The sequence below is a fragment of the Sitophilus oryzae genome, unplaced genomic scaffold (genome assembly GCF_002938485.1).
Source record: "Sitophilus oryzae breed Bouriz unplaced genomic scaffold, Soryzae_2.0 scaffold_1512_pilon_pilon, whole genome shotgun sequence".
In the NCBI taxonomy this organism is placed as follows: Eukaryota; Metazoa; Arthropoda; class Insecta; order Coleoptera; family Curculionidae; genus Sitophilus; species Sitophilus oryzae.
In genome coordinates this window covers 1,547,096-1,561,293 of record NW_022146184.1, presented here as the reverse complement: position 1 = coordinate 1,561,293, position 14,198 = coordinate 1,547,096, and the positions used below count along the sequence as shown (strand labels likewise).

Genomic DNA, 14,198 nt, shown 5'->3' with positions numbered 1-14,198 from the left:
TACTTCGGTCGTGCAAAACCCGTACTGAGAAGATGTCATTTCTCTGAGGGTGCTAATATCTTATTCTATCACGTTTGCCATAGCTACGTCTTTGAAAGATGTTGCGCCACATGTTCATGCAAAACTTTCAAATCACCCGTTTGTTATTATTATTACTGTTCTCACCGAAATACGTGCGAATCAAAGTGTACTTCCAAGGGTTATCTATCGCGTTTCACCTAATCACTCAACCATCTATCAACATCGAACTGAGCAAAAATCGTTCCTCCCAGCCTAACGGCGGCGAACACGCATCTCGATCACAACAGCCTCGTTTACGTAACGCCGACACCATGAAATTTGCATGCGCTAATCTTCAATTTATAAGTCGGCTTGATAAATATGCCGGACTCAGTAGTTCTCGATCGTTGGAAGGGTTGACGGTACCGGACTTACAAACGGGATGATACACGAGAGTCGTACGATCTAAGTCAGTTTAACAATACCAAAGACGTATAGAAGTATATTCGTTTGAGAAAAGTTACTTAGTTTTTGATTGTTTTTTGTGTTTAATTTATTTGCCTTATTCGGCTAGAAGAATATTTTTGAGGTGAGTTTTTAAAATTTTTGGATAATAATTATTTTCTTTATATTAAATAGGTATTTTTATATTTATTAGGAAAATTTAAATACTATCCAATTTTTTTTTATTTTTAACAAAAAATATAAAATAAATGTAAAAATGGGCTGTTTATACAGGGTGAGTCATAAATAAGTGCAAATATTTTCAGGGTTGATAGATATCGCTAAAAAAGACGTATTTTCTCTTTACCGTATTTCAAATAAGTCCAAAATAACTGGGTTATTACTTTGAAAATTTTAATTATTTTTTTTTTCTTAAATTTTGAGAACCACTGGATCTTTTCTGGGTTTTCTTTCTTGTAAATTTATTATACTACCTATGTTGTCATATTATCAAGAAATTATGTTTTTTAACTAAAAAAATTGCAAATTTTTTTTCAAAAAATTGCAAATTTTATTCTTTTTTTTTCGCGAAAAAAAACCTCATAATCGTGTTTCTGGGGTCGAAATATACTACTCCTAAAAATATTTGCATTTATTTAAGACTCACCACGTATAGGTTTTTGTTTGGTAGAGCATTTTGAAATTATTATTTTTTAAACCATGTGTCCTTTTTGTAAAATACTGTTCTCAATATTATCTTCCAGTACTAATAGAATAGTAAATTATCAATTATCTCAAAAATTTATAAATCATATTATTGATTTTTTTCTCTAATATGAGTTCTCTAATAATAACCAATGTCAGTTATATTTCGAAATCAGTTCTAAAGCTCAAGAACTAAATAGAACAAGAAATGGAGGATATATAGGGATGACAGATTTTATATTTAAATTACGGGAGGGAAAAAAGTCTAGAGCAAAAAAGTTAGTTATATACCGGGTGCGTCTCAAAAGTGGCTCACCCCTATAACTTTTTTATTTTTTCAGATAAAAAAACGAGATTTGGTATGTTAGTATATGACATAAATTAGGATTGATTGATGTATTCAATTGTTTTTGGTCACTTTCTGTTTCACCGGAAATGACTACAACTTTTGATTTTTAAATGGCACCCTCGGTATTTTTTTAATTTATTCGTTAGAAAATGACATTCTAAATAGTGACATATCATATGTCAACTTTTGATATTCTCGCTTAATCAAAATTTGTATTTAAAAATTCAATCTAGAGTGCCATGACTATGTTAAAGACACTAATTCTTCATCAAGGAGTCTTGGAAAAATAGATTTGATCGTCTAATGTTTTTAGTGGCTTGTCCTGACCAGCTAGAAAATGCTCAAATCGTATTTTTAATCATATCTCAGTTTTTTCAAATGGAACGAGGGTGGCTCATTAGCATATTTGGAAAAAGCATTTTTTTACGAATAATTTGATACCACACACTTGGTATTTCGAATCAAATTTTCGTTACGAACGGCAAATTATAATTTGAAATAAACCATATGCGAAAATGTCAAAAGTTGACATATGATATGTCATTCTATTCAGAATGACATTTTCTATCGAATCAAGTAAAAAAATACCGGGGGTGTCATTTAAAAATCAAAACTTGTAGTCATTTCCGGTGAAACCGGAAGTGACCGAAAACAATTGAATACGTCAATCAATCCTAATTTATGTCATATACTAACATACCAAATCTCGTTTTTTTAACTTTAAAAAGAAAAAAGTTATAGGGGTGAGCCACTTTTGAGACTCACCCGGTATAATTACCAAACATATGAATGACGAAAATCGATTTTTTTTATTTTTAAGGTAAAATGACTCGGTTATTTTGGACTTATTTGAAAAACGGTAAAGAGAAAATATGCTTTTTTTTCGAGATCTACCAATCCTGAAGATATTTGCCCTTACTTCTGACTCACCCTGTATAAACGAAAGAAACTAAATCGGAAAATGTGATAGAATATTATTAAGCATTTTACTATTTTTTTATTTTATGAACCTAACATAACATTTGATATTATAATTTGTTCGACGCCTTCCGGCAGAGTATAATGATTTTCCAGGATCCTAGAGAACTTTTCTATATCCGGAATTTTCCTGGAAATCCGGGACCTTTGAGTTGCCTAATATGTTATGTTTTATTTGTCAATTTTTATACTTTTCAATAAGTCTAATAATTGTTATACTTATTCATGGCCTAACCATTATGAAAACACACACAATAATAAAATTATATTTACATTTATATTCATCAAAATCTCATTCAACAAGTTTAACGTTAACCTAACCTAACATATATTTGTTATAATATTAACTTGCGCGGACCTTCCATTTGAATCTTTGTTGCAATGTTGAAGAAAAAACATTTTAATCGCCTTTCAAAAACAATGATTGACTGCAATGTTGCAAATGTAATGTGAGGTTTTTTGCTTAGTGGGTGTTGGTCATAATTCCCAATTTCTTAGGCGCCACACTGTATGTACGAGCCCTAACAACTAAATATTCGGACTAACAAAAATTTATTGAAAACTTTAATTTAAACAAATTGAATTATTAAATTTAAGAACTAAATTAACGATATATTAAAATGTAGCATTTCTAATGAATATTTAGATAATTTCGTTTCTATAAACATTAAAATAAACTGTAGGAAAACGGTTTGTTGGTGATCGTCACGCAATTTTTGTTTTGTTTTATGCCACAATGTCTCAATCTCAATGTTATTGTCCATAAATCATTTTTTAGTAGTTTTAGCCGTATGGTATGCATCGCCATCCTGTTGAAATATAAAAAATTTCCTCTCCTGGTAAAGGTCCTTCGTGCTCGGCACAAGACTATTTTTCAAATTTTCTTAATTGTTTGGCGCATTAATTGTACCTTCGACCACCTCATATAGTCTGTGAAACGAATAACTTTGAACTAATATTGAACCTTAATGTCATTTTTGTAGTTCGTGATATCAGAAGTTCCAATCCGACGCTGATAATTTCAATCGCAAATTGCAAGTGCAAGGATAACGTGTTTACGCATGCATGAACCTCATGAAAGATTGCCTCAAAAGAACAGTGGAATTTCGTAAAGGCATTATGCTTGTATATCTAGTCTGGGAAGGTATAAGGTGGTAGGAGGCACAGTTCTATGTCAAAATACCAAGAAATTTTGAAAAACAGTTTTGTGTCAAGTGTGAGAGACCTTTGCCAGGATATGAATTTTACATTTCAATAAGATGGGGTGCATGCCACGGCTAAAACTACTCAAATAGAGGTCTAGGTTTAGTGACAATCACATTAGGGTGCTCTCATGGCCTTCGCACAGTCCAGACCTTAATGTTATCGGGACATTGTGGCACAAAAAGAAACAAAAATTGCTTGACGATCTCCAACAAACCGTTGCCCATTTGACGATGATATTAAGTGAATTATGGCAAAATTTTCGTCCTGGTATATGGCAATCATTAATAAAACAATGTCAGACAGGCTTCCTGTCGTTGTAAAAGCGCATGCTGATGTAACGCCATACTAAAACAGTTATTTTTTAAAGTGTCCGAACATTTAGTTGTCACGATATTATGCCATCTTTTTGATTATTTATTCGTCTACAGTTTCTTTTAATATTTATAGAAACCAAACTATTAAAATACTCATTAGAAATATTAGATTTTAATATAATTTTAATGTGGTTCTTAAATTTAGTAATTCGGTTTAGGAAAATAAACTGAACTGTTTGACTGCTGCTATCTACCAGGTGGTGCATAGTTGTTGGAAACATATTCCAATGTTTTGTTTTCTATGTTTCCAACGACGATGCACCACCCGGTATAATTTGATAAAGATCTTATGATGGCTGAATAGTCACTTAATAAAAAATTTAAAATGGTTTGACATTGATTTTCGTTCATCACATTTAGTTACATGAATGTCATTAGTCTGACTAAAAAGTACTGAATTATTAATTAAAAAAAATATTAATATTAACTTTACTTCACGTATTTCCAGATCATCATTATAAAAAAAACAATTATATATACATATGCCTAGATACCCTTTTAGTAACAATAAATGCTTTGAATTTCGGCATTAGTATTTAAAACACGCGGTTGCAATATTCAGTATAAATTATTACTATATAAATTTACCTGTAAACCTACGAAATCAGAAAAGTTTTGCAATAAGTTTTATTTCAAACGGTTAAATTTTTTTTGAATAAATAAACAATGGTATTGATTGCAGACAAGAAATCGGTTATTTCTGAATAATTTATATCGAGAATCTTAATAATATATTGACGGATATAATTTATATTGATTAGGAAAATTGGCTAAAAAAGGGAAGTATTTATTTTCAAATTAGTAAATCAATTTATCTAATATAATTTAAGATAATATTTGTTACAATTATGATAATTACCAAAATATTATGATACTTTCCAAAGACCAGAATAGAGTCATAGGTAAGATTAAGAAAATACGTGTAAATTTGTTAACATGTTAATTTAAATGGTATTAAAATTCTGCTATTAGTTTTTAGCATGTTTTCTTTGAAATAGTTAAATTTAATGTGCATAGGTTGTTTTGTAGATTTCAAGCACATGACACATTTTAAAAAGAAATAATATTATGATATTTTTCATGTATTTTGTTCTAATTTTATTTTTGTTTTCTTTTGGTGACTATTTTAAAAGATGTGTCATTACAAATTTTATGTTCTTGTTAAATTTTGTATTCTAAAAATTGATATTATTATAGATATTTATAAGACATTCCGTTTCATGTTTCATTATCAAATTTATTTTCTAAATGCGGATCTGTTGTTTTTGTTACTTTTTAAAAAAGTTATAATCTCATAAATACGATAATGTAGCACACTTGCTCGAAATATTTATAATAAAGAATAATAGAGATGGGTATATAGCTATGTGTGTTGAAAAAAACAAGCAACATTTTCTGGCACGTCAGATTGAAAATATGGTAACACCGTAACACCAAGCGAGAAAGGAATGTATGCTAATTTGAATTCAATGTATTTTTGGAAATATATATAATCGGATTATACAATTCTTAAGAAAAGGACTTTGTAGGGTTCTTCAAGATCACTGTAGTGTGCATTCCCATATACAGGGTCAGTCTTAAATAAGCGCAAATATTATTAGGGGTAGTAAAATATTTCGGCCCCAGAAACACGAATATGTGTTCTTTACGCGAATTTTTTTTTTGAAGATTTAGATTTTTTTTAGTTTTTAGTTATAAAACATAATTTCTTGATAATATAGTAACATAGGCAGTAAATCAAATTTACAAGAAAGAAAACCCAGAAAAGATCTAGTGGTTAGTGGTTCTCTAAATTTTGAACAAAAAACATTTTTTAATATTATAAAAATTATTTTTGTTATTTTGAACTTATTTGAGAAACGGCAAAGAGAAAATATGTTTAGTTTATCGAGTTCTACCAGCCCTGAAAATATTTGCATTTATTTAAGTCTCACCCTGTATAAGAAAAGACTTTTTAGAGTACTCAAAGAAAAAAAAAATATATAAAAAGATAAAGCCCCAATTTCCTCGCACTTACATCCCGTAGTTATACTTCAAAGTATAGATTTGTTACTTTTTAATTGTCTATAAAACAATTTACTGTAGGCAGTTATTAAAAGCTTGTAACGGTTTAACGGTAGTCAGGCGATTTTCACCATTCAGTTAAGAATGAAGTGTAAGAATTGCTGCATTATAAGTGTACTTTATTCTTCAGGATATATATTGAGGTTTGTGGTTACTATAAGATTAAAAAAAGTTAAGATGTATTAAAGAAATCAGATTTCAAGAAGAAATTCTTTTCTTCCATCTTACATCAATTCAAAATATTATTACAAATTTTGTATAAAGGCTCTTAAGTGTTAGAATTTGTAAATATTCTAACAGAAAAAGATAAATAATATCAATTCCACTAAATTCCAATCAAAGTCGTCCAATACATAATATTCATAAATCATCATTTATAATACGCTATGCATGCATATTGCTTTTTAAATATGTTTTAAAGAGGCTTTAGAATTAAATTGTAAACATAATTTTTAAACATTTGTTTGGACATACAACTGACATCCCTTGGTATAGTCATTTGAAAGCTTAGTAATGCAATAAGAATAACATCTCATATATAGTTCACTATGATGTTGAACATCATTTTAAATAAGTTTTTCCAAATATAAACCTAGAATATTATCCCGTTTAGTAATTTAATGTTTAAAATAAACATAATTATACACGACACAAAATTGTTTGTTGGAAAACAATACTATCATTGTTCATGACACAAAATATATAAGACCCACACAAACTGTTATTGTGGAATCTTTCATAATGTTCTTTACTGTACTAAAGTAATTGACTATAATCAATATATTTAAGTTTGTTTTTTCATCCTTCATTCAGGTAATTCCATTTTCTTCGTTTTAGTATTCAAAGAAGTTATTTCAATTAAAATTGTAAAAATTTGTTAACTGTCTTTGTTACTGAAGGAATATTCTATTTTGTTGCGCTATTTATCATTATGTCGTTTTGCGTTAATTTAAGATATACAGGATGTGCCCGTTATTAAGGAACTAAGCTATCTACAGTATGTTCCAGGATTTTCTTTACAAGAGGAAAAACTTTTTTATTATTGACATTTTCAGGAAAATGCATTCTTCAAAAAAGCTTCTGCCGCATCCCGCATTTCAACCTCCATATTGCTCGATTTTGCCATTCTTCCTGGTTAATAGCTCTGTCTCTCATGTACTGGTCTACTCCATCTAACCACGTAGTTGGAGGTCTTCCTCTTTTGCTTCTGCTTTGGGGACGATACTCCATTGCCCTTTTTGGCCATCTTTCCCCTCCCATTCTTTTTACGTGCCCATACCATAGTAGCTGTCTCGATTCGATGTTGTCGGTGCTGGTATATATTCGTCTTGTTCTTTGCCTGATCTCCTCATTTCTAATGTGCTCCATCCTTGATATTCGACATGCTCTTCTGAGAAAGTCCATCTTCACTGACTCGACCATCCTTCTTTCTTTTGCTGTAAATTGCCAGCATTCGGCACCGTATGCTAAAATTGGCTCTATACGATTGCTTTGTAAATCCTTAGCTTTGTTTGGATGGATGTTTTATTTGACCACAGGAGGGGGTTTAAAAAACCGATTACTTTCTTACCTTGTTGAACTCTGCTATGTATATCTTTCTTGGAGTTCCCTTCTTCAGATATAATACTTCCTAAATATTTATATTCGCTACACCTTTTAATTTCATGTACGTGCAGTTCAGGATCTTCAGTTTGTTCTTCTCCGCATGCGGAATGTTTTCGATGGGCCACCCTGTATACTAAACATTTAAGAATAAAAAAAATGGAAGTTCTAGCTAATAAAATATATTATAAATAAAAACATGGAGCTACTTCTAATGGTTCTTAACATGTCTATCAATAAGCACACCTTTCAGGGATATTTTGACAACCATTGTAGACTTTTTTTAAGAGAATATTAAACATATAATGTTTAGAATGTAGCACGCAAAAGGCATGCTGTTTAGGTATGTCACAATTTGTTATAATTTTGAATCATTCTATTGATTTAAATAAAACACACTTTTAACGAAAATCAAACGATCTATTACATTACTGACTATCATGAATATGTATTATCTAACCGTTTTTACTATTTAAGGGAACATTGTTATACTGGTTACCTCCAATATTGGGAACATGAACCCGTTCACTTTTAACCCTTATAATTATATTCTATTTAAATTTTCAAATCGAATTAAAAAAACATAGTTGAAATTTGTTTGAAATTTAGACAGTAGGTATAGTTTTTTAGTGTAGCCTTATTTTTTTTAAGTATTTTTCCTGGTCTTTAGCAACACAGAATTTATCCCAAGTGTTTTGCGTAAGATATTTAAGCATTAAATTAAAATAAACTATTGGTAAGTCATTAGAAATAATAATTTTCTCTCCTACCTACACAGGATCGCAAATTGAATATTCACAGTCGCGAATATCTTTTTAAACAAAATAATACTATCGAATGTAATACCACAAGATGTTTCGGGATTACCAAATAATACTTTTACCTGACACGAAAGGCGTTACCTGGCAACACTACGACTCTGAACGAGGAGCAGTGTTGCCGGTATCGCATTAAGTGTTAGGCTAAAGTATTAGGTAATCCCAAAATATCGAGTTGTATTCAAAAGATTATACAACAAAATAAAGTACATGTAAACTTGCGCGCATAGAAATTGGCCCACTGTAAACTTTTGACTTTAACTGTGTCTTTTAGAATCTATTTATCAGACCAAGAAAAAAATATGAGCTGTTTCAAAGACAATTTATCATGCTTTAATATGAGTATAAATTTATCCAAAGTACTTATCGTTTATATGCGTAAAACCTAGGTTTTCCCGCATTTCGAGTTGGTTATTCGTGGTTATTTGGAGGGTGTTAATTCATTGGTAAATCCTAGCTTTAGCGCGCTTCTCCTAGGTTTCAGCGTGCTATCCTAGGTTTTACCGCATTTCGGACATTTACAGTAACAGTAATAAGAATTGACGGGATATTTTCTTCCGCATCGCCAGACGGCGTAAAAGACATTACGTTAAGTACATGTTTCTAATTTATATATGAAGATGACATGACAGTCCCTATGTTGACTACCGTTCATGGTCTAGTTTTGATCTAGTTGACAAAATATTGTGATCCGTCAAGTTATTTTTAAATCATTATTAAAATAATTACTAATTCAAATATTCTTATCTTCATTTGTCGGAAAGTTCGGTGATTTCAGTGATTTGTATTTATAGTTTATAGTTTGTGTTTTTTTGTTAGTTTGTGCATTCTGATATTTACAGTCGATCATCACTTTTGGTGTTAGATACTAAACTTTTTTATTAAAGTCATTTTGTCATTTGGAAATGATAAATTTATGAACCAAATAAAAAAAATGTTTAATCACAAATTGAGGATTGAATAAAGTTACCGTTTTAGTTAGCGTTAATAACCCATACAACACGTCCAAATGAAATTACGTTTCTACAAGGGAGACACATGAAAAACAAAATATGTTAAAGTGAACCTAAGTGTTCATCTAGTTCTAACATATGAGATACACGCAGGTTTATATTGATAGAATTGTGTGATACAGTGTTTACTAGTTGTATACCGTGTGCACACAGGATTCTAAAGAGTTTTTTGTAACGTAACAAATAATAATTAAAATGATGAAATCTGACGTCGGTATATGAGACATACATGTATAAGTCATATGTATGTGTGATACTTCGTATCATAGTTGTGCTTATAGTACACACTATGTAGAAATGTGACGTATACACATAATATAAATATCTATATAGACACTTTGTAATAGTGTACTGTTGAAGGTGTGCGCACGCGCGGATAGCGTGCGCACATAGACCAAGTGTATCTTATGTGTCCTCTCTCCTTTCTCCTTTCTAGCAGTGGTATGTGTTAGCAGCCATTATTGTTTTATCATTCGGAAGCTCTATATAAATGTTCTGTTTGTGTGTAGTTTAAAAGAGATTTAAAGGTAAGCACAAGTTTTAATTACCTTGTTACACCTTCCTAAGTGTATTATTAATATTATAGTAGCGACTCTTCCCGTACTCGATACCCAATCTACCAAATTTTGACTCCAATGAATGAAAACTCCAAATATTCTCTTATAATGATAAAGAGGTTAGCACTGCAATATAATTTTTTTTAATTTGGAAATAATAAAAATCTAAATGGACCAGAGAAAAAAACATTTTCAAAGACAAACAACACTTCAAAGAACTTCTTACACTGATATTCGGTAAGTTATTGATGGATCAATATACAGATATGTTTAATATTCAATAATCAGTTTCATATAAAATTTAAGGGTGAGATTGTTAATCTGGAAATAAAATACAACAAAGTCCAACAGAGTGCTCGATGAATGAGTATGCTAACAAACCAACTGCTTGGAAGGAAAAGAGGAGAAAAAATGACTAAACGAGGTCCACCAAATCGTGGCGATATACCAGTGTTTACCATTTTAGTATGTTGTTATACTAGGTACTTATATTTTGAATACATTTTGATACAAATTCTGTTCTTTTACAGTGTTTTTTTTTGGAAAATACAAAGTTTTGCCTTCCTAATTTTCGTTCTAAAAAGATATAATTGGGATTGGGAGATGGAATTGGATATAAAGTTAAGCATCAAAACTTGTATTATTTCCTAAATTCGTTCATAGGAAGTAGTTTTAGTTAGTTTTTACAAGATATATATATACGAAGCAAAATACATACGTATACACGCGGTAGTCACAACTGCAATGTGCGAATTTAAACGTAATACACAAGCATTGTGTATCCTACGGCACACTGTGTATCCCTTACTTTGTGTATACGTAAATGCTATACCGTGGCTGCATTGTGAGGCGGACGTTTAACCTTTGTGCATACGTGTTGAACTACAATGTGTAAACGTAGCATATTTACATCGGGGGAATTGTGTCACCCTGTGTCTACATCTAATAATGTAAACACATCGTAAATGTGATTTGATGTGCTGTATGGGAAATTTATTGTTTTATAAGCTAAATATTAGGCTCTTGACTATGCGGTTTTCCACAAAATTCTAGAGAAGTTAAGTAACTTCTGAAGCAATGGGAAAAGGGTGGGCAAGTTTATTTTTTGAGATTTTGTAATTTTTTATTTATTTTAAATTGTTTTTATCCTTTTTACTTGCGTGTATTATTTTTTTTCTGTTGTTCTTTTATCTCTATTTAGCTTCCGATAGCGGGGAAATACCCATAAAAACGACATCTTCATACATCAAGTTTATTCATTTATATTATCAGATGTGTGTAATATCTGTAATTAATTATTATTAAATTGAATAAATGCTAATGATGCTTTTATATCCTCGGATGTCATAATACAAATTAGTCAATATTTATTACTGGAATCCATATCAACAAGCGATGGAAAAAAACAAGACGAATTCAGTGTCTTGGTCAAGACCACGCACAATTTTATCTCACTCACGCTTATGCAACGTTACTATCATGAAATTTGCATGAGCTAATCTTCAATTTATCAATTTGACCAGTTGGTTCTGTTGATGCCAATAGTTCTTGATAATTTTTGTTTATAATAATATACATTAACATTTTTAATTCGGATAAAATTATAATAATAAATTAGATTTGCCATTTAAAGGCTTGTTATATTTATTAAAACTTTTATTGGTCAATGATTTTCATTGCTTTTCAAGATCAATTCAAGAACGTCTATGACCAGTAGCACTGATATTATAATATTTATAAGTTATACTAATGTGAAAATTATTCGTTAATGAAAATATACGTTACAAAATTATTTTCAATCCTTTAAATGCGCCTTTATATTGGCACCGTTCGCTACTAATTTCAGCTCTAGATTTCAAACAGAGAACATACTAAAGAAGAACGCTAACTCCCGTGTATTTTTTTAGTTTCGAATTTAAAGTGGCGCCATCTAGTGTGCCAAGAATGAACTAAACCTGGCGGAACATTTGAATATACCATATTTTATTATTATTATGTAAGTTGTTAGAAATGTAAGTACAACACAATCAGAAACAACCAGATCTTCAGAAATTTTCTGATTCACATATCTCACTTTTATGTTTACGAGCATGTTTTTGTTCTTGTAGTAAATTTAGTGTGGACTCTTGAGATAGTTGCTGCTGCTACTCATATTGAATAATTAGAAAGACTATTTATTTTGAACTGTTCAATAATTATTTTTAATATTTTTGTACTTAGGGATACTAAAACCGACTAGAACATTGATCGTTGTCATTAATAATTAAGATTTTATTCAATAATGAAACCCCACTACTCATACTATAAAACAAAACTACTACTAATACTAATTTGCTAATTATAAATTAATGAGTCACGTACTTTTTAACAAAAAAAAAATCACAAAATAAAAATTTAATGTTCTACACATCATTAGAAAATTCCTGCCTTACACAATAACGTACGACAATTAAACAAATAAGAAATGTCATCGTAAACCTTGTTTAAATAATAGAACACATTTATTATGTTCAATTAATTACTTATTAATATTCAAAGTTTGCCCTCAGAAGGTCAAAGCATTTTTTATGATTATTACTTCATAGTTTATGCATATCAAACCAGTTTTTTAATCTTCTATTTTATTTTATATTGAGTTTGCATTAATTCTTTACATAGTTTTTTTAGAGAAAATTAATTTTATAAAAAGATAATATACAGGGTGTCTATAACTGAGTACCTACATGGATATTATTTAATGTATTTTTTAAGAGACTCACATACTCGGTTCTGAACATATTTCTAATATTGGCTTTCTTGTCAATGACATCATATAAGCAAGCAATGTAATAACAAATAAGTTTCTAAATTTTTTAATCTTCTATTTTGTTTTATATTGAATTAGCGTGTACCAGCGACTTCGTTCGCGTCGAATTAATCATTTGTAACGGTGATGATAAAGTAAAGCAAGAATTTCCATTAACATATAAACTGGATAAAATTTTCTCACATTTATGTCAGCATGAGAAAAAAACAATATGGCGATTTATTATATAACGTGGTAATATTTCAGGGGTAGTTTCATCTCGTTGGAATTTGACTTTCGAAAAATCCGTTTGCCAAAAATAAGCTTTTTATGTCAAGCAGTTTAAGCAGAATCGTGGTTAAGAAATTACCCAACTTTTGGGAACACCCTGTATGATTTCTTAAAAAATTTCAAAATATGTAAAAAACCAAATAAATTATATTTGTCCAAGCGTTTTCCCGAAAGACTAACCGTTTTTTAAATAACAAATATTGTAATATTTGAAGGGCGTTTTTACCCTCTTAGAATTTGAGATTCTAGAAACCCTCCTTATCGAACCTCTACACCCCAGTCAATCCGTTTGCCAAAAATCAGCTTTAAACGTCAAGCAGTTTAAGCAGAATCGTGATTACTCAACGGTCATATTTTATGAAACACCTTGTACAAAATTTATAAAAAATCTTAAAATATGTAAAACAACAAAATAAAATATACGTGTTTAAGAGTTTTTCCGAAAAACTCAACGGTTTTTAAATAAAAAATATTTTAATGTTTGAGGGATAGTTTTACCACCTTAGAATTCGAGTTTCGAAAAATCCCTTCTTATCCAACCTTTACACCCTAAAGTCAATCTGCTTTCCAAAAGTCAGCTTTTTACGTCAAGCGCTTTAAGCAGGATCGTGATTAATCAGTGACCAGATTTTCTAAACACCCTGTATACATTTTTAAAAAAAATTAAAATATATAAAAAAACAAAATAAAATATACGTGTTTAAGCGTTTTTTCGGAAACTTGACCGTTTTTTAAATAAAAAATATTGTAATATTTGAGGGGTGGTTTCACCCTTTTGGAACTGGAATTTCGAAAAATCCCTTCTTATCGAACCTCTACACTCTAGAATCAACCTGTATGCCAAAATTGAGCTTCTTACGTTGAATGGTTTGAGCAGGATCTTGATTAATCAGTATGTCAGTCACTTAAGGATTTTATATATTAGTATAGATGACGTCGGTCGCAAAAATTAATACTTTTTTTAAGTTATGTTACCATGTAGTAATAATTTGCTATATTAAGTAAGATAATA

General features: G+C 30.2%; 2 protein-coding genes across 2 annotated transcripts in view; one reads left to right on the top strand and one right to left on the bottom strand.

Moving 5' to 3' along the window:
* Positions 1–227: 227 nt before the first annotated feature.
* Positions 228–14,198, top strand: part of LOC115878461 (acyl-CoA Delta(11) desaturase-like) — a 40,445-nt gene continuing 26,474 nt past the window's right edge. Inside the window, exon 1 of the mRNA XM_030894978.1 lies at positions 228–589. The gene's annotated coding sequence lies outside the window, so the exon portion shown is untranslated. The remainder of the gene's footprint in view (positions 590–14,198) is intronic.
* Positions 7,189–7,542, bottom strand: LOC115878436. Its single transcript, XM_030894945.1, has one exon. The coding sequence runs from the start codon at positions 7,540–7,542 to the stop codon at positions 7,189–7,191; it is 354 nt and encodes a 117-aa protein (XP_030750805.1).